The sequence below is a fragment of the Arvicanthis niloticus genome, chromosome 1 (assembly GCF_011762505.2).
Source record: "Arvicanthis niloticus isolate mArvNil1 chromosome 1, mArvNil1.pat.X, whole genome shotgun sequence".
Classification (NCBI taxonomy): Eukaryota; Metazoa; Chordata; class Mammalia; order Rodentia; family Muridae; genus Arvicanthis; species Arvicanthis niloticus.
Window position 1 is genome coordinate 4063538 of NC_047658.1, and position 19900 is coordinate 4083437.

The 19900-nt window shown below is 47.8% G+C and overlaps 2 protein-coding genes across 2 annotated transcripts; both read left to right on the top strand.

Annotated features, from left to right (window-relative positions):
- Positions 1 to 360: 360 nt before the first annotated feature.
- Positions 361 to 4915, top strand: LOC117703503 (CD177 antigen-like). Its single transcript, XM_034495186.2, has 5 exons — positions 361 to 473; positions 2679 to 2819; positions 3738 to 3923; positions 4010 to 4141; positions 4446 to 4915. The coding sequence occupies exons 1-5, from the start codon at positions 410 to 412 to the stop codon at positions 4673 to 4675; spliced, it is 753 nt and encodes a 250-aa protein (XP_034351077.1). The 5' UTR covers positions 361 to 409; the 3' UTR covers positions 4676 to 4915.
- Positions 4916 to 14529: 9614 nt separating this feature from the next.
- On the top strand, positions 14530 to 19900 carry LOC117697466 (CD177 antigen-like). The gene is made up of 6 exons (XM_034488597.1): positions 14530 to 14604; positions 15410 to 15522; positions 17736 to 17879; positions 18724 to 18906; positions 18996 to 19127; positions 19433 to 19900. The coding sequence occupies exons 2-6, from the start codon at positions 15459 to 15461 to the stop codon at positions 19657 to 19659; spliced, it is 750 nt and encodes a 249-aa protein (XP_034344488.1). The 5' UTR covers positions 14530 to 14604; positions 15410 to 15458; the 3' UTR covers positions 19660 to 19900.

The window sequence follows — 19900 nt, forward strand, 5'->3', positions numbered from 1 at the left end:
ACCAGGGATTGCGCTCCTTCTTGACTCAGGGCTGAGGACTGTACTCTGAGGCGTGAAGAAGGAAGCTGCACAACTAGAATCCTGGGTCCTGGGGAGTCGGGGGTGTGAAAATGGAACCTAAATGCTACATTCCTCGGACAGACGAACCAGGGCCTTCAGAATTCCAGCTGTGGTTGTGGTAGAGCTGGGTCCTGAAGATTTAGAAGCCGAGGCCTTGAGAAGATTCTGCTTGGAATCTGAAGTCCTGACTGAGGCTTAAATCAGAGGGCTCTTGGGCCCATTGTGCTATGTTCCTGGAACTGTCTCTGTCTAGAAAACAAGGATTAACCCCTCTCTGTCTGGTTGAATTGACTCCTGTAGGTTATCAGTTCCCATGTCCTGATCAGCTCTTCCCAGCCTCAGAGAAGCCATGGGAGCCTGCTGCATCCAGTATGTCCTGCTCCTCTCTCTGCTGGGCTTCTTCCCCTGCTCAGGTGAGGGTGGAACAGAAGAGCAACTGGCAGTCATCATTTGGATGTCAGAAAGCTCTACGTCTCATTTAGTGTCTCTTAACAGATTGGAGGAGAAAACATTCACAGACATGGGAGGAGGAAACCATGTGCAGAGGCCTGAGAAGGACTTGTGTCTGGCGACACCTAGCTCTCCTACCACTGTTGGAGACCAGCACCCTGCCCATCTTTTCAGACAGGAGATCAGAGATTACATGTCTCTTGTTCCATCCTCAATAATGGGTGACCAGCATATTGTCCCCTGTGTTCCTCGTCTCTTTGCCTTCCCCTGAGGAGTTCTGTCACACTAGAATGTGTCTCATGTCCTTTTCCTCCCAGACCCTGTGCGATGCCCCCTTGCCTGTGGGACTGTATCAGGGGCATAGGGACAAAGAGGGGGTTTGCACATGAAGACATAGGAAGGCTGAGTCACACAGGAGCCTGGCAGCCTTTCTAAGAACTGAGTGTTTAGATGTATCTTTATCATTTTATTTTAAACTGTGTGTGTGTGTGTCTGTGTGTATCTGTCTGTCTGTCTGGGCCTGCAGGAGGATATATGCTAATACATTTTACGAATGAACTCAGCTCTTGGAAAGCCATGAGTGCTCTAAGCACTGAGACATCTCTATAGCCCATTAATGTCAGACTTTTATTACAGAAAAGATGGGGGACCTACCAGACGTTTGTGCCTTCTCAGGGCTTCTTGGAGTTACTGATAGGCCTGACCTTATTAGCTAACCATTTTGGAGGATCCATGGGTGTTGCAGGGGGTAAATACAGTGGGGAAAAAAGTAAAGAGAGATCAGAGAGATCCATGACAGGCAGGGAAAGGCCTTGCTGTCATCTTTCCTAGCTGGAGGCATTAGAAGTGGGACTGGGCTCAGGATCTGCAGAGACTGTGCAGAGTAAGTCACGGGGTTTCCTGGGGACTGTAACATGGGCTGCAGAGAAAGAGTGGATGAGCATGGGGGCAGAGCTGCAGCTGGAGCAGCTAGGGGAAAGGAGCCACCTTTGAGCAAGATGGGGAGGAGGTGGGTGGGGTGGAGCAGAGAGAGTGCAGGTCTGGTTTGCAGGAGTGGGGCAGCTGAGAAATGATTAAAGTCCAGCCTTCCACTTGGGACACTGAGAGGTTGTGGTCCTTGTGGACAGCTGTCCCAGCTACAAGAATGTCTGCATGATGGGGCTCCCGTGATAATGTAATGATCCTGAGAGGCCCCTTAGGGAAGGCCCCAGCTCAGGATCCTCACACTGGATTGTGTGGTCAACCTTGACACTAAGGTGACAGCCCAGGTTCTGAGTCCAGCTCTGCCACTTACTGCCTGGTGACACTGGGCATGCTCCTCAACACCTCCTGTCTGTTGCCCTCCCTTGGGAATGCTGCCACTTGCTGGAGGCTGTGCTTAGGAGATGACACAGTTGAGCCAACAGTGGAGATGGGAGCTGGCTCTGTAAACCCTGTGCTCTTGAGGCAGAGGCCACATAGCAAGAGGCTGTCTCAGAAACACAAGAAGTCAGGATACAATGGGCTCATCATGGAGATTTATTACCACATCCAGGCACAGAGCAGGACTCAGTGCCCACAGGATGCTGGAGAGTTTTGTTTGGAATCTAGGACTTTAGTGTAAGCAAATACATTATGCTGGGGACGGTTCTGTTGGTAAAGGGTCTGCTACCCCAGGGCTGAGGAAGACAGCCAGTCTTACAGATTACTGGGTCTGGCCAAAAGAGTGAGTCCACATTTCAGCAAGAGACACTGAAATCTGATGAAGGAAGACATTTGGCATCGACCTCTGAGCACATTCTCATGGGCACAAGCTCCACCAAGCACCAACACAGATACCCAGAGACATATATGGCTCCAGGCCTCCTTCCTTGTTATTGTAATGAGAAGAAGAAACCAGATGGAGAGTAGAGAATGCCTAAAGAGGAGCCATCAGTGGAGAGGCAAGCCTTCCTCACAAGGCTCTGAGAAGAGGTGTCTGCAGGGGTCCAGGCAGTAACTGGGTGAGGAGGGCTGTAGGCATGGAGGCTTTGAGTTCTGAGTCCCTCCTTAATGCAAGGCAGGGATGTCACAGCCAGGGCATTGGGAGTATGCTTCAGAATGTGATGGCCTCCCCTAACCCACAAACTGTAGGCACAGACATGGTGTGCTCTCTGACTCTCATAAACCCTGGATTTTCCTCTCCACAGATACTCTGACCTGTCAGGAGGGATCCATGATACGCATGGGTAATGATCTCATGAAGAAAGCAGTTTTATGGAGAGAAAAGAAGACCATGATAACTATGGGTGAAGAGATGTGTCAGGAGGTATTTCTGCTCATAAATGTAGGTGCGTGGTCTGAGCTGGAGGGACACACTCCTACCCTGGACCAGGCCCAGCCCTGCCCTGGATTCCATTTTCTGCAGCTCTGCTCAGCTCCCCTCAAGTCTTGGATCTCCTGTCTTTGTGTCTTGTTCTGCTAAGCTGAGATGAGGGTATATAATGAAGACTAATTAAGAGAAAAACCCTGGGCTTGAACCCTTGTCCCACATGACCTGGGTGTTGTCCTGAGTGCCTGTAATGCCAGCATGGGGCTGTGGGTGGAGACAGTCAGCTTCATCTGCAGCAACCTTGGGACTTCAAGAGCAGCCTGGACTAGAGGAGACTTGGGGCCCAGGAAGAGAGAGGAAAAAGGGAGGAAGGGATGGAGAGACAAAGTGATGGAGGGAGGGATGGATGGAGGGAGAGAGGAAGGGAGGAAAGGAGGTATGAGGGAAGGGAGGAAGGAAGGGAGGAAGAAAGGAAGGAAGGGAGGAAGGAAGGAGGGATAAGTATGGAAGGTTGGAAATGTGGATGCATGCTGAACGCCTGTGTTGGGTTCTGCTAAGCCTGAGTTCCTCTGCAGCTCTGCTGGGAAGTGGGAAGGAGAGAGAAGCAGAGCACAGGGAGCCACGTGTGGTGTGAAGGGCAGAGTAGAGAGAGACCCCGGCAGGGGGAAGAGATGCTGACCAGAGTGAGGCTGCAGGGTGCTGCGGGGCTCAGGGGAGACTGTGTGGAGGGGCCTGGTAACAGGGGCAGAGCAAGGGGCAGAGCAGAGGGAGCCAGGTTTGGGCTTCAGTCTGTGGCAGACTCAGCTCAAGATCTGTTCTGTTGTCACTGAGGATTGTCCTGTCCCTGAGTGGGAGCATCAAGGGGCCCAAGTACTGGGGTTGCAGGTTTTGCCATCTTTTCCTCCTATGCCTCGATCTCACTCTTGTATGTCTCTAGGTGAAAAATCTGTCATAATAGGAAGCAAAGGTGCCAGCACAGTGAGGCATAGGAATGTCAGAAACATCACAGTGTTTTCTCGTGGACCTGGGATAATGATTATCAATTTTTACCACGTATGTGACTTTGACCTGTGCAACACAGTTAACAGCAGCAGAGTCCTTCTTGACTCCCTCCCTCGTGTAGGTGTGTCACCACGGAACTCAACATTTGAGGGAGGTGCTTGAGGCTGCACCTGAGAACGTGCTCTACAGCCCCTTCTCTCTCCTTAGCCCCTCCTGTGCCAGGAAATGCCCAGTGTCGTGTCTGCTTGAATTTTAAGGGTGCTTGTAACCACAAGTCCAAGCTTGTCTTCTGTCCTAGAGGCACTCGTTGTTATAATACTGAATTGGTACTCCAAGGAGGTAAGGGATGAAGCTGCATCCTCAAGATGAGGGAGACTGTGGCCATGACTTCAGCAGCTCAGGAGGAGGGATGAGGACCCCTGGTTCAGAGGGAGGTGTGCAGAGGCCTGGGCTGCTGCTGTAGAGGGAGTAGTAATGGAGACTAAAACCCTGGGTGTGAGGCAGGAATCCTGCACCTGGACTGATACTCCTGGGTCCACTTGGGGAGGACTGGAGCCTGAACTCCTGAGTATGACTTTCTTTTAAAAGCTTTCCTGAACTATGCCACCTGCCCCTTGCCTCTGACTTGATCTTTGTGTTCTAGGTGGCATCAGTGCAGTCATTAGCATTTCTGGATGTCTATTCTATCCTCAAAAACTCTTATTCAAAAATCAAAGTTCAATTGGGACGATCTCCATAAAAGAAACCCGTCTTCCATCAAAGACCATCAATTTGTTCTCACATGTACTTGTCCCGGGCACCCTCCCAGCCTGGATGTTAGGGCTCAGGGCTCTTCTCAGCCCTTTGTGTGCAGGGATTTGTCCTCTCTGCTGAACCCATTTCCCTGTCAATCTGAATCCCTCTTGGCTATCCATACCCAGCCCTCCTCTGACCTCATAACCCAAAGACCTGAGACTGGGCACTGTCAGCCTGTGCTGTCGGGTGCCCTCATCCCTCCCCCACACACTCTGCCTCCTCATGTTTAGATATGGGAGCTACTGAACTCACCCTGCTCCAGAGCAGACAACCGCACACTGACCGCACATGTGGAAAATAAAGTTGCTGTTATTTACCAAACACTGGGTTTCTCTACGTGAGGAGAGGAGGGCACACAGTGGGATCCATGGCGAGTCTAGCTGCCAAGGCCTGGTTCATGGTGCTGTGTGACTAAACCTTTCCTGGGGACTCAACACTAACATATCCTCACCCCACATTGGGATTCCTTGACAGTGCAATGTATGAATACCACCAAAGTCCAACTTGGTGAACCATGAGGTTTACAGTAGAGTTCTTTCCAGGAATACGCATGGGTGAGTGGTGACTTACAGGAGCAGAAGTCACCCAAAGACAGCTGCTTCACCAGAGCTTGCCTCAGCATGAGTGACAGCTCACAAACCTGGGAACCTGGAGCACCCTGCACAGCATGGAGGCAGGCCATGAAGCTTGAGGGTGTCCTTTCCGGGTGCCTCAGTTGGTGTAAACCTCTTGCAGGCAGCTTGCATGGGTTCTTCTTTTTCTGGAAATCTGGTCTAGTGTCAGAGTCTACCGTGTAGCTTGGCTTGTCTGAGAGTCTTCTTTGCAGCTTTTATTGTGTTCCCAAGCATAGAGGGGCTGGTGAGTCTGGTTTGTTTCAGGGACTTCCTGAAAGTATTTTGAATTGTTTTCTCTGACTTTATTTATGTGTTCACTTTATGTCCAGATCTTAGACCCTGTCTCCTCCCAGTCACCCTCCTTACAAGGCCCCTCCTGAATTCTCCCCTGCACTTCACTTCTGAGAAGGGAGAGGTCCTCCCTGGGTACCAGCCCATGTTTGCATCTCAAGTCATTGCAGGACTAGGTGCATCCTCTCCCACTGAGGCCAGACAAGGCAGGCCAGTTAGTGAACAGGACTTAACAGGCAGGCAACACAGTCAGCATTAACCCCTGCTCCAATTGTTAGGGGACCCACATGAGGACGAAGCTTCACATGTGCTACATATGTGTGTGTTTAGGGGGGCTAGGTCCAGCCCTTCCTTGTCTTCTCTTTTGTTGGAGGTTCAGCCTCTGGTAGCCCCCAAGGGTCCATGCCAGTTGACTCTGTTGGTCTTCTGTGGAGTGCCTATTTCCTCCACCTTCCTCAATTCTTCCCCCAATTCTTCCAGAAGATTTTCAGAGCTCAATCTAATGGTAGGCTGCATAAAGCAGACTTATGAGCACCTCAAGTTGATGTCGTTTTGATGAATGTTTGACCCCTACTTGCTGGTAATTTTTGCAGAGTAAACACCCTTTGCCATTGCGTAGTATTTAAGTCTGGAGCCTCGCTTCAGCAATTCTGGACCCTAACAATTGGGGGCTTGTCCAGGGTCGCTGAGCAACCCCTCCATTCCATCGTAGAGCCTTTCTAGGGGAGCAGTTGGCTCTCTACCGACTTGTGAGTTGAGGCACGCCTCTGTGCTGTGGGTCTTTGTGTTTTGTCTCTTGTCCTGTCTTGCTTAGAGTTGTCTCCTGTTCTGCTCAGAGTAAGGTGTTGTTTTTTTTTTCCCTTTTCTTTTTGCATTTCTTTGACTGGCACAATCAGGAGGCCCCTGGAGACAGGGTACAAGCACCAGAGGCTTCCTCCTGGCCCAGAGTTTCCAAGGACACTTCAGAACTCCTTATGTTGGGAAATGTTGGGTAGTCTCTGCCAGCTTTTGGCAGAAGGTGACAGGAGCAGGATGAAGCTAGTCAGCAAAGCTCTGGGACAGGAAAAGCAGCCATATCTGGACACTTCCCAGTGGCAGTGGGAGCTCCAACCAGAAACAGTGTTTGGGGAAAGCCCCTGGGTCGTTCCTGATAGGCGGGGCCTGGCAGCAGGAGAGATGACCTTTCAAAGTCCTGGAGGTTTATTATGTGCACGTGATGTATTTGTTCTCCCCTATCACCTTGAGAGATAACACGGGACGGATAACCAGCTCCACTCTGTCGGGCCAAGGACTTCAAACATCAGGCAGCGAATCTAAATGTAGCTCTATGGTCAGGGAAAGTTGCCATCGCTTTCAGGAACTCTCCTCTCTAACTCTTGCTCTATGGAACATCTCGGTCCCTTTGGTGGTACATCTGCATCTTGGGGAAAACAATTAGAACTTCATCTGCTGCCCACTCATCCCATGACTTAGTTGTGACAACACAAAACAACAACAACAACAAAGTGACTACATTGAGACAACCGCAACTGAGGAACTGGTGCCACCCTTGGAGCCTTACCTCCGCCTGATGAAGCTGGCAGCAAGCCAGGCTCAGCTCGCAAGCTGCTCTTATTGGGGCCACCAGCTTTTCAGTCTCTCTGGTGAGAAAGCTAGTGAGCGGGAAAATCCGATTCAACAGAAAGCAAGGTGCTCCTCCCTTGAAATTATAGCTAAAAGAAATAAAGTTCTGTCTGTCTGCTTTAAATATATAAATGTACGTGGCCACTGCATGTTTATTTCTGATCTGTCTTCAATATATGTTTACTATGATTTGTGTGTCTTTGTTATAAAATATTAATTTAGAATATACAGTTAATCATCTATAATATTGGTAACAGAAAGTCGATTTAAAACAACTCAGGGTTAAAGCCATTCTGGACAACAACACATAGCCTGAGCTAAGCAAGGATGGTCTTTGAACTTGTATAATGTTTTTATGCAATTCCTGTCCTAAAAATAAGACTTATAAAGAATAGGATTTAAAGATGGCTCTTTGGGGAGGCATTGAAGGTGCACCTTCATGTGCTCATAAGCAGAAATTTTGTTTTGTTTTTGTGTTTTTTTTTTCCTGGCAGCCGTCTTGGTTGCATGAAGGTAATACGCTTGGTGTTGATTTTATAGATACTGAATTGTTTAAACTGTTGAGAATTATTTTTGTCTTCTAGAGATTATGATTAAATATATAAAGCTATGGACATTTTAAACTTTGGTAAATGTTTTATTGGAACGTCTTTGTTGGTATCTGATGGGTGCCATGGAGGAGGAAATTTTATTGGACACCAGCAGTCAAGTTCTCCACCCATGGAGGGGAGACAATTCTGGTGAGAAGAGCTCGGGCGGTCCCTGTTATCATAGCTATGGATCTGATGATGAAAACGATGAATATGATAATAGAAGGTTTCCTTTTAAAAAATGCAGCTATTTATCAACGCAATATGTTACTGGCTAGAAATACATTTCTGAGGTCTTTTTATCTGTTGTAGCCTTTTGTCTTTTTCTTTTCCCTTTTATCATGTCAAATGCATTGCTCTATAAATTAAGAGATTATAAATTTCTTAATAAAAATTAAGACATTTGTTAATTTAAAAAGCTATATTGAAGGGTTAAAACCTTAAAGAGTTTAAGAATCATTGGCTCTTGGAATCCACCCCCTCCTTTCAGTTTGCCTGAGCGCCAGCGAGGCTCCAGCAGGCCCTCCTTTCAGTCCAAGAGCTGAACAGGTAAAAGCTCTCTCAGCCAAGGTTGGGAAAATCCCCACTCTCTTTATAAAATATGTTTATGGGTTAAAAACGTTTTATTTTGATGCTAGAAGAGCTTCGATCCAAAACTGTAAGTTTTAAGGCTGCTCTCACAGCTCTACCTCATAGAAGCTACTGTAACTAAGAAATACCAGTTGACAGTCAGTAACCTTATGAACTGTCATATCATTTAATATGTTCAGAAACATATTTAAAGTCATGCTAAGTACAGATGCTGTTAATGTCAAGATAAAGCTTTACTTGGTCTCCTGCTTTATGTTTATAAGGTACAATTTGAAACCGGTAACTAAGAACAAAGATTGTCTAACTCAGATATGCTAGTAGGTGCTAGCTCTCAAACCAGACAGATCTGCTGAGGATGGCATTTAATATGTTTAAGCTTACTATGACAGAGACTCTCAAATTCTGACAATGACCCCCCAAGGTCTCCAAGAAGAGGAGGGCGCAATGACAAAGGTCACCACCTGGACTGTGGTACGCTAACCATTTGGTGAAACTGTCCCAATGCTTTACCTGCTGCCAGGGCCTAATCTGAACTGTGAAAACAGGACACCAGGAGAAGTTATGGCTACATGTTGCTCAAGACAATAAGAGCTCAAGTTCCTCCTCCTCAGGCAGGTCGCTAGGATTTGCCAAGCCTGGCAGCTGAAGATTGACCTGGCCCTGTGACCTGTGCCCCTAACAAAGCCATCAACATCACTAGAACTTAATGGGACAGCCATCTGGGTAATGGGTATATCTGTTACTTTAATTGACACACAAGACATTTAGATTACAATTTATCCTTCTCAGATCTCTGATCACATTTACGCCTAAGCTAATTGTAGCTCAACAGTCAGACAACAGGCAACTAGCTCCTTACTTCAAGGTAATTCACCATTGTGTTAGTTCATTAGCCAACTCATTAGTTAGATAAAACTACTAGGTCTCCTGTTAGAAGAGCAAGCAGCTCTGCCTTGCTCACAGGCTTCATATTAAATGACTGCTCTCAGTAATTAGCGGCCTATGTCTCATGGTAAAAAATTAGATTAAAACTTTACATAAGGTCTGAGGATATAAAAGCTTCTAAAAATAAAGGTCTAGGAAAATGAATGAGGTTAATAACGCAAGTGATAAGGGGGGTTAGAGGTCACAAAGGAAAAAAGAGAAACCTTCCGAGGTTTCTAAAATTCGATAAAAATTAGAGGGTCTAAAATGGCATTTTAAGGTATATTAATGCAAGTTATAAAATACAAGGAATGATTTACTGCATATAAAAAGGGGGAATATTTCATATTTACCCCCATGCTATTACTATACTAAGATTTTAAAAGTTCAGAATTTAAACATTGATCAATGAAATTTTAATAAACTAATGGGGTACTGGCTGTTTACGATGTATTCACTGCTCGAGGTTTAAACTCCCCTTGGTTGTCTTCTGAATATAGACTTAATGGTACGTCTCATCATGTTAAAACCATCTCTGCTCAATCTGTATATCTAACCTTCTGGCCTGAAAAAAGGTTTTGTGCCTTTTAACCCAAACCTATAGATTTACTAGGTCTCAAAGGCATGAATCTACTCCTACTGTCTTACAGACATCTGCCAACGACCATTTATTTATTTATTTTGGCAAAATATAGATTTCAATATAATGTCAAGCACTAATATACAACCTTTTATAAACTGAAGTTCAAATAAGCTTCAGAGAATCAAAACCAAACAAACACCATAAGACTTGGGACCACCTGCCACAGATCGAATGGCTCCGGAGAAGTACACCTGCCTGTTCTTGAAAATGACATTTTCCCTTGTTCTTGAGATTCTTCACCTTCCCCAACTACTAGACAATTTTAACTTTTGTCCCTAGTCTGTATTTACCTCAACAGATTTTCCCCTGGCTGACAGACTCCATCCAGGGATCAGCTATGAAGCTGCTGGGCTCTGAACTGGGAGGAGCTGATGTAAATCAACTCCATGGATACAACGGTTCCCTGTCTTTCAGCTGGGTCACCTAATCCTGTGCTTCTGATAAATGCCCCCTTGCCTAGCATTTCAGCCTCCCTGGGCCCCTTTGACAACGTCCTAATGTCAGCAGGAAGCAATTACAGAAGAAAATCATGGTGTCCATTGCCCCACCTTACAGCTGAGATGCTAAGTCAAAAAGGCCCACATTTTGACGATAAAGCTTATGGTCCGTAGGTCCCAATACAGCCACTGGCCAAACCTGAAGAAAAGAGGGAAGGCGAGTCCAATGAGAGGTCCGAAAATGTTGGGAATAAATATTTCCAATTTTCCGGGAAGCAAACTGAGCCTCTCAGAGGAAGTCAGTGACAATAGGCTTGTTGATCCTGTGATCAACAAGCTGTGATGACCCTGACTTAGGGATGATATGTCTAGGTTGGAGTCAGCTCCTGTGACATCTGCACAGAGGAAATAACAATGCCAGAAATGAGCTGGTCTCTGAAACTCTTCAAGGTCTCACCAAATACAATGACACTAACCTAGCAACCAATCAGAATTGCAGTAATGTCACTGCTTTGCCCCTATCAGTCAATCAGAGGTTACGTAATCCTTCTAGAAAAATTCCCCTAGCCCTGCATAAAAGGGGCGCATGAGCACCTATACTCGACATCATTTTGATGAATGATTGACTCTCCCCCCCAAATTTCTGCAAAATAAATGTTCTTTGCCATTGCATACTGTTTGAGTATGGGGTCTTCCTTCAGTGATCCTTGGACCCTAAAACATAGACCTAACAGCCACAGTGCTGAGATGTGGCATGTCAGGAAGAGCGAATCTCGAGACACAGAAGTATCCATGTGCATCCACACATCCTCCTCAGGGGATTTTAATTAATGTTTTCACTGCCATGATGGAAGCCAGAAGAAAGCAGGTGAATGGAGGGAAGATTTCCTGGTGGGATAAAAGCTGGTTGTGGTAGGGGGCATGGCACCAGGTGTGTGTGGGGAGAGACATGGAGCCAAGACAGTGTCATTGGCTCCACATGGAGAGATTGGAGTGGTGGGTCCCAGGCATGAGATGGTGCCTGCTCACATTCAGGGTGGGTTATCCCCACTCAGCTAATATTCTCTGGAAACACACTCAGCAGTCACAGCCCCAAAGGTGTGCTAGATTAGTGTTCTGGTGTTTCCCACTTTTATAGGTTGCCAAAAAACAACATTGCCACTATTTGACCACTCTTTTTGTCCAGATAAATGTTGGAGTCTCCCATAGGTTGAAAGAAACCTTCCATCCCAGACCCGGGGATTAGGCACAAACCACACCAAACACCCATATGCACAGAGATCATTTATTAAGCAGGGAAGATAAATTAAAATGGCTGCATTCTGACTCAGGCAGAACACCAGCAGCAAGTGATATTGAGTTACACCATTTTGTATGCTGTTTTATTGTGAGCGTATAAAAAATAGGTAAAGGTTGAGAAACAGAAATCCATTAATTCAGAGAGGTAATAGACACTAAGAACTGACAAGGAGAGGACTGTGTATTATGACACATGCTAATGAAAAGCTTGTGTACAGATCAAACGCAGTTCTCTTAAATATTCACTGGTTCATGCAAAGTGCTTTGAGAAACCTTAAGCTATACGAAAGGCAGACTTTCTGGGATCTGAGGGATTTGTACTTAAAGACACTCCAGTCAGCAGAGGGTCATGATAAGCATTCTGTAGAGAGATGTGTTTCAAATGGTAGCCGACTGGGAAACCTTCAAGTGCTTGAGCCCAGCCTCCAGCTGGAGCTGCTGAACCACCTTCTTCATGCCGCTGATACTAGAAGAACCTGACCTGGTGCTGGGGACAGCCATGTGGACTTATCAGTCCAAGTGGAGATGTATAATTTTTAAGGAGAGAAAAAAAAGGTGGTCTGTGTTAGCATGGGGTAGGAAATGGTAGTATATTTGCCCCAGAGACACAAAGGGTAGGGATAAGGGACAGAGACAGGAGATGGAGGAAGAGGAAAAGGGGTATTTGTCCCAGAGGACCAAGGACAGCCTCTGGATTGAGAGAAGACAGATGTGGCCCATAGCAAAATGGCAGTTCATACAGCTAAAAGGGGAAACCCATATTAGGATGAGGTGTTTAATTTTAATTGGGTATCTTAATTAGGTGAGCCATGGGGGCTTTTGAGTGCTGGATTTCAATAATTGGATATCTGGATCTTGGTAGTGAGCCTCAGGAGGAGGAAGTAGATCAATAAGGGACTAGACTTTGGCAGCTTGCTTTAAAAATGTAATCTAAGAGGGTTTTTTGTTTGTTTTTGTTTGTTTGTTTTTTCAGTTTGTTTTAGCAAGGCAGAGGGAATAGGAGAGAGGAACAAGGTCTGCCAGAGCCGTGTTCTCCCCTGTAGAGCTGGCCAGACTGGCTTCAGACTTAGTATCCCATGAGCCATTCTTCCACTTCTCCTCTTTCTTTCTTGTCTTCATTGCGTCTTCTGGTGGAAGAGTCACGTAATTTTAATTTTTTCAAACCTTTCTTTTAATGATGGCTCTTAAACTTTTTAAGCTCCCTTCTAGCCCACCACCCACCAAAAAATGGATATGGGGGTGAGGGTGGAAGTGGACCTGTTTAGAAAGGTTCTTTGGAGCAACTCCGGTCTGTTGTCTGGAAATCAACAGTTCAGTTCACAGGTTAGCAGGCAGCAGCGGCAGCTCCATCCACTTGAAAACACCTCATAGATACACCAGCAGTCCAGTTTAGTAGAGTTAGGATAGCAAACACAAATCAGCAGTGGTGACATGACCTAGCAGAGACAGCCAGGCCTCAGCCTCAGCTCGTGTCAGCAGGAGGGACCAGGAGAAACACCAGAAGGCTGTGCCTCTCTCAGGGAAGCAAAGATCAGTGAAGACTCAATACCCATAGCATTGCACAGCTATAGGCAAGCCTATGTCTGTCTCCGCAGAGTCCTATTTATACCCTCCAAACATCACTTGTTCTCCACATGCCTTGTCTCAGCAAAACATCATCCAACACAACGGACTCTCCAAAGAACCCTTAAAGTTTCTACTTCAGAGTCACACCAGGTAGCCAATCCCATAAAGAGATTTATTGGAGGGTCAGGGTCTGGAGAGGAGAATCCAAGGATGTCTGCCTCTCCTTCTGTAAGTGGACAGCAGAGAATTGAGTAAAGGCCAAGGCTTATATAGGATTTCCTAGGGGGCGGAGCTTTTCAGAGCAGAGGTTTCCAGAGTGAGGGTGGGTGGGATTTCAAGTCCTGAGTTTATGGAGCTCAGGGATTGGTGGCTTTTTTCATCCCCCTTTTCCCTTCATCAGGCGCATGGATTGGGATGCGGAGACCTTCGCAACTACAGCTGGCTTTCGCTGAACTGCCCTCACTGCTGAGGTGTGTTGGGTGTGCTGGAGAGGAGGTGTTGCCACCGTGGAGAGTTTTTAAGGGACAGCTCCTGTGGTGGTCTATCTTGAAGACCATAGGCTGAAGCAGAAACACAGGTGATAGCATCATGGACAGCTCCTATGTTTATACTTCATGACAACTGTAGGCATCCGAGGTGTTGTTTTGACAGGTGCAGCCATTTTAACAGCTCTAGCTACAAGCTGCTCAGGGGCTACACCAGTGAAGTACATTCCTTATATGAACTCAGGAACACTTTGCAAGGAAACAAACTACTTTCTATATAATAAATATATCATTAATTTTTAACAAAAGGACTGAGGGCCAGCAAGGTGATTCAGGGACAAAACTGACATTCTGCTTTTGATTCCTGAGATCTAAAAGGTAGGAGGAAAAAAACTCATTCCCCAAATTGTCTTCTGTCGCGTGCAACTTGACACATGTGCATCAACACAGAAGCACACAAAATGTAATAAAAGAATTGACATCTATGTCTAATCTGAACAGTCATCTTTCCGGGAGGGTAAATATCTGTGGTGGCAATCTGCGCATTCACCTGCTTCCTGCTCATCCGTACAATTTAGAAGCATCTCCAGTGACAGGGCAAAGGGCGTTCCTCACAGAGCCCTCCTAGATACCTAATGCGACCCTGCGATTGGAGGATGATCTCCGCAGTAACTGCCACTGACCGTTGCCAAACGCGCACTTTCTACGCATGCGCGCCTTCTGAGGCGGCCAGTTATTGGCTTCACTGGGGACCAGTGAAACGCAGTGGTTCTTCAGGCTTATCCAATCAAGGTTTGAGATGAATACTCATTAACCAATGGGGCTTCGAGGGTCTTGTCTGGCTGAGGTTGTCACCATGGGTAGGCCTCAGGGGAGTTGCGTAGGCGTAGGAAGGTTACGAGGTCAGAGCACGACTGTAAGCACTTTCGAAGGCTGAGATTCAGGTGAGAATGTTCTGAAGCCAGAATGAATTTTGCAGCCGAAAAGGAAACAGAGTAGTGAGAGACCAGATCCCCGAGCACCAAGGAAAGAAGCCAGTGAGGAGGGAGAAGGGGTATACAGGGGGGTCCTGAGTTTGAGAGAGGAGGGCTGGAGTATGGACGCCAGAGTTTGATGAACAGAAAAGGGTGCTGAAGTCTTGGTTTTGAAGGAGAACTTGGACCTAGCATTCTCATCTGAGGGAGGAGGGCTTTGCTCTTACTGGGTTTGTTCCCTGGGTCTTTGAAGAGTGCTGAGTTCTGGACTTCGTGTCTAAGGGAAGCATCTGGAGTCTGGCCACCCATGAACGAAAGAGGAGCCTGGGGTTTGAACCGCTTCGTAGCATGGTGCTGAGAACTGTACTCTGAGGCGTGAAGAAGGAACATAAGCGACTAGAATGTTGGGTCCTAGGGAGTTGGGGGCTGTGAGAATGGAACCTAAATGTCACATTCCCAGTACAAACCCTCAGAATTTGAGTTTTGTTGGAGCTGGGTCCTGAGGACTGAGAAGCAGAGGCTTAAATCGGAGGGTTCCTGGGCCCATTGTCCTGCATCTAGACCCTGAAGGATCACAGTCTCAGGGATCCTAATCTTAGGAACCCCATAGCTGAGACTGAGATGTGCAACCAGAGAATCTGTGGCACAGTAAGCCTGGGGTAACTACCAAGTACTCCAGAACAAACTGGCTTCCCATTTTTAGGTTCCCTAGAACTGTTCCTGTCTAGAAAACAAGGATTAACCCCTCTCTGTCTGGTTGAATTGATTCCTGTAGGTTATCAGTTCCCAGGTCCTGATCAGCTCTTCCCAGCCTCAGAGAAGCCATGGGAGCCTGCTGCATCCAGTATGTCCTGCTCCTCTCTCTGCTGGGCTTCTTCCCCTGCTCAGGTGAGGGTGGAACAGAAGAGCAACTGGCAGCCATCATTTGGATGTCAGAAAGCTCTACGTCTCATTTAGTGTCTCTTAACAGATTGGAGGAGAAAACATTCACAGACATGGGAGGAGGAAACCATGTGCAGAGGCCTGAGAAGGACCTTGTGTCTGGCGACACCTAGCTCTCCTACCACTGTTGGAGACCAGCACCCTGCCCACCTTTTCAGACAGGAAATCAGAGATTACATGTCTCTTGTTCCATCCTCAATAATGGGTGACCAGCATATTGTCCCCTGTGTTCCTTGTCTCCTTGCCTTCCCCTGAGGAGTTCTGTCACACTAGAATGTGTCTCATGTCCTTTTCCTCCCAGACCCTGTGCGATGCCCCCTTGCCTGTGGGACTGTATCAGGGGCATAGGGACAAAGAGGGGGTTTGCACATGAAGACATAGGAAGGCTGACTCACACAGGAGCCTGGCGGCCATTCTAAGAACTCAGACGTTTTAGATGTATTCTTATTAATTTTTAACTACCTACAACTGTGTGTCTGTCTGTCTGCCTGCCTGCCTGCCTGCAGGAGGGTACATGCTCATAAGTTCTGTACTCAAACTCAGTTCTTGGAAGAGCAGTGAGTGCTCTAAGCACTGAGAAATCTCTATAGCCCATTAATGTCAGAATTTTATTACAGAAAAGATGGGGGACCTACCAGACGTTTGTGCCTTCTCAGGGCTTCTTGGAGTTACTGATGGGCCTGACCTTATTAGCTAACCATTTTGGAGGATCCATGGGTGTTGCAGGGGGTAAATACAGTGGGGAAAAAGTAAAGAGAGATCAGAGAGATCCATGACAGGCAGGGAAAGGCCTTGCTGTCATCTTTCCTAGCTGGAGGCATTAGAAGTGGGACTGGGCTCAGGATCTGCAGAGACTGTGCAGAGTAAGTCACGGGGTTTCCTGGGGACTGTAACATGGGTTGCAGAGAAAGAGTGGATGAGCATGGGGGCAGAGCTGCAGCTGGAGCAGCTAGGGGAAAGGAGCCACCTTTGAGCAAGATGGGGAGGAGGTGGGTGGGGTGGAGCAGAGAGAGTGCAGGTCTGGTTTGCAGGAGTGGGGCAGCTGAGAAATGATTAAAAGTCCAGCCTTCCACTTGGGACACTGAGAGGTTGGGGTCCTTGTGGACATCTGTCCCAGCTACAAGAATGTCTGCATGATGGGGCTCCCGTGATAATGTAATGATCCTGAGAGGCTCCTTAGGGAAGGCCCCAGTTCAGGATCCTCACACTGGATTGTGTGGTCAACCTTGACACTAAGGTGACAGCCCAGGTTCTGAGTCCAGCTCTGCCACTTACTGCCTGGTGACATTGGGCATACTCCACAACACCTCCTGTCTGTTGCCCTCCCTTGGGAATGCTGCCACTTGCTGGAGACTGTGCTTAGGAGATGACACAGTTGAGCCAACAGTGGAGATGGGAGCTGGCTCTGCAAACCCTGTGCTCTTGAGGCAGAGGCCAGGCTAGACCACATAGCAAGAGGCTGTCTCAGAAACACAAGAAGTCAGGATACAATGGGCTCATCATGGAGATTTATTACCACATCCAGGCACAGAGCAGGACTCAGTGCCCACAGGATGCTGGAGAGTTTTGTTTGGAATCTAGGACTTCAGTGTAAGCAAATACATTATGCTGGGGACGGTTCTGTTGGTAAAGGGTCTGCTACCCCAGGGCTGAGGAAGACAGCCAGTCTTACAGATTACTGGGTCTGGCCAAAAGAGTGAGTCCACATTTCAGCAAGAGACACTGAAATCTGATGAAGGAAGACATTTGGCATTGACCTCTGAGCACATTCTCATGGGCACAAGCTCCACCAAGCACCAACACAGATACCCAGAGACATATATGGCTCCAGGCCTCCTTCCTTGTTATTGTAATGAGAAGAAGAAACCAGATGGAGAGTAGAGAATGCCTAAAGAGGAGCCATCAGTGGAGAGGCAAGCCTTCCTCACAAGGCTCTGAGAAGAGGTGTCTGCAGGGGTCCAGGCAGTAACTGGGTGAGGAGGGCTGTAGGCCTGGAGGCTTTGAGTTCTGAGTCCCTCCTTAATGCAAGGCAGGGATGTCACAGCCAGGGCATTGGGAGTATGCTTCAGAATGTGATGGCCTCCCCTAACCCACAAACTGTAGGCACAGACATGGTGTGCTCTCTGACTCTCATAAACCCTGGATTTTCCTCTCCACAGATACTCTGACCTGTCAGGAGGGAAGCATAATGAAGCTTGGCCAAAACTTCTCTAAGGCAGCAATTGAATGGCCCAAAAATACGACTGTGTCAATTCACGGTGATAGACTGATGTGTCAGGAGACACTTGTGCTCATAGATGTAGGTGCGTGGTCTGAGCTGGAGGGACACACTCCTACCCTGGACCAGGCCCAGCCCTGCCCTGGATTCCATTTTCTGCAGCTCTGCTCAGCTCCCCTCAAGTCTTGGATCTCCTGTCTTTGTGTCTTGTTCTGCTAAGCTGAGATGAGGGTATATAATGAAGACTAATTAAGAGAAAAACCCTGGGCTTGAACCCTTGTCCCACATGACCTGGGTGTTGTCCTGAGTGCCTGTAATGCCAGCATGGGGCTGTGGGTGGAGACAGTCAGCTTCATCTGCAGCAACCTTTGGACTTCAAGAGCAGCCTGGACTAGAGGAGACTTGGGGCCCAGGAAGAGAGAGGAAAAAGGGAGGAAGGGATGGAGAGACAAAGGGAGGGAGGGAGGGAAGGAGGGAGAAATGGACCAAGGAAGGGAAAGGAGGACAGAGGAAGGAAGTATGCTGAGTGCCTGTGTTGGGCTCTGCTAAGCCTGAGTTCCTCTGCAGCTCTGCTGGGAAGTGGGAAGGAGAGAGAAGCAGAGCACAGGGAGCCAAGTGTGGTGTGAAGGGCAGAGTGGAGAGAGACCCCAGCAGGGGGAAGAGATGCTGACCAGAGTGAGGCTGCAGGGTGCTGCGGGGCTCAGGGGAGACTGTGTGGAGGGGCCTGGTAACAGGGGCAGAGCAAGGGGCAGAGCAGAGGGAGCCAGGTTTGGGCTTCAGTCTGTGGCAGACTCAGCTCAAGATCTGTTCTGTTGTCACTGAGGATTGTCCTGTCCCTGAGTGGGAGCATCAAGAGGCCTAAGAACTGGGTTTGCAGGTTTTGCCATCTTTTCCTCCTATGCCTCGATCTCACTCTTGTATGTCTCTAGGTGAAAACTCGCTGATGATAGGGAGCAAAGGTTCCATCAAGGATTCTGATCAGACCCAAAATATCCAAGTGTTTTCTGCTGGGCCTGGAATAGTGGCCGCCTCTTATGTCCACTTCTGTGACACTGAACTATGCAACAACGCTGACAGCACCAGTGTTCTACTTAACAACCTGTCACTTTCAGGTATGTGACTCTGGAACCCTGAGTTTGAGGGACCAGCCTGTGGCTGCAGCTGAGAGCATGCTCTACAGCCTCTCCTTCTCTCTCTTCAGCCTACAATGAGCCAGGAACTATCCAGTGTGATGTCTGCTTGAATTTTGGGAGTCTTTGTAAGAACACCTCCATCCTTGCCTCCTGCCCTATGGAAACTAAATGCTATGCCGGTACTTTTGTAGTGAACAGAGGTAAGGGATGAAGGCTGCATCCCCGGGTAGATGGAGATTGTGGCCATGACTCCAGCGGCTCAGGAGGAGGGATGAGGACCCCTGGTTCAGAGGGAGGTGTGCAGAGGCCTGGGCTGCTGCTGTAGAGGGAGTAGTAATGGAGACTAAAACCCTGGGTGTGAGGCAGGAATCCTGCACCTGGACTGATACTCCTGGGTCCACTTGGGGAGGACTGGAGCCTGAACTCCTGAGTATGACTTTCTTTTAAAAGCTTTCCTGAACTAAGCCACCTGCCCCTTGACTCTGACTTGATCTTTGTGTTCTAGGTGGCATCAGTACCTTTTTTGACATTTTCGGATGCCTGAGCTCATCTTACACATATTTATTCAAAAACCAAACTTCAATTGGGATCCTTGGTATAAAAGAAACGCTCAAGAAAAATAACACCACTTCATTCTCACATGTACTTGTCCCGAGCACCCTCCCAGTCTGGATGTTAGGGCTCAGGGCTCTTCTCAGCCCTTTGTGTGCAGGGATTTGTCCTCTCTGCTGAACCCATTTCCCTGTCAATCTGAATCCCTCTTGGCCATCCATACCCAGCCCTCCTCTGACCTCATAACCCAAAGACCTGAGACTGGGCACTGTCAGGCTGTGCTGTCGGGTGCCCTCATCCCTCCCCCACACACTCTGCCTCCTCATGTTTAGATATGGGAGCCACTGAACTCACCCTGCTCCAGAGCAGACAACCGCACACTGACCGCACATGTGGAAAATAAAGTTGCTGTTATTTACCA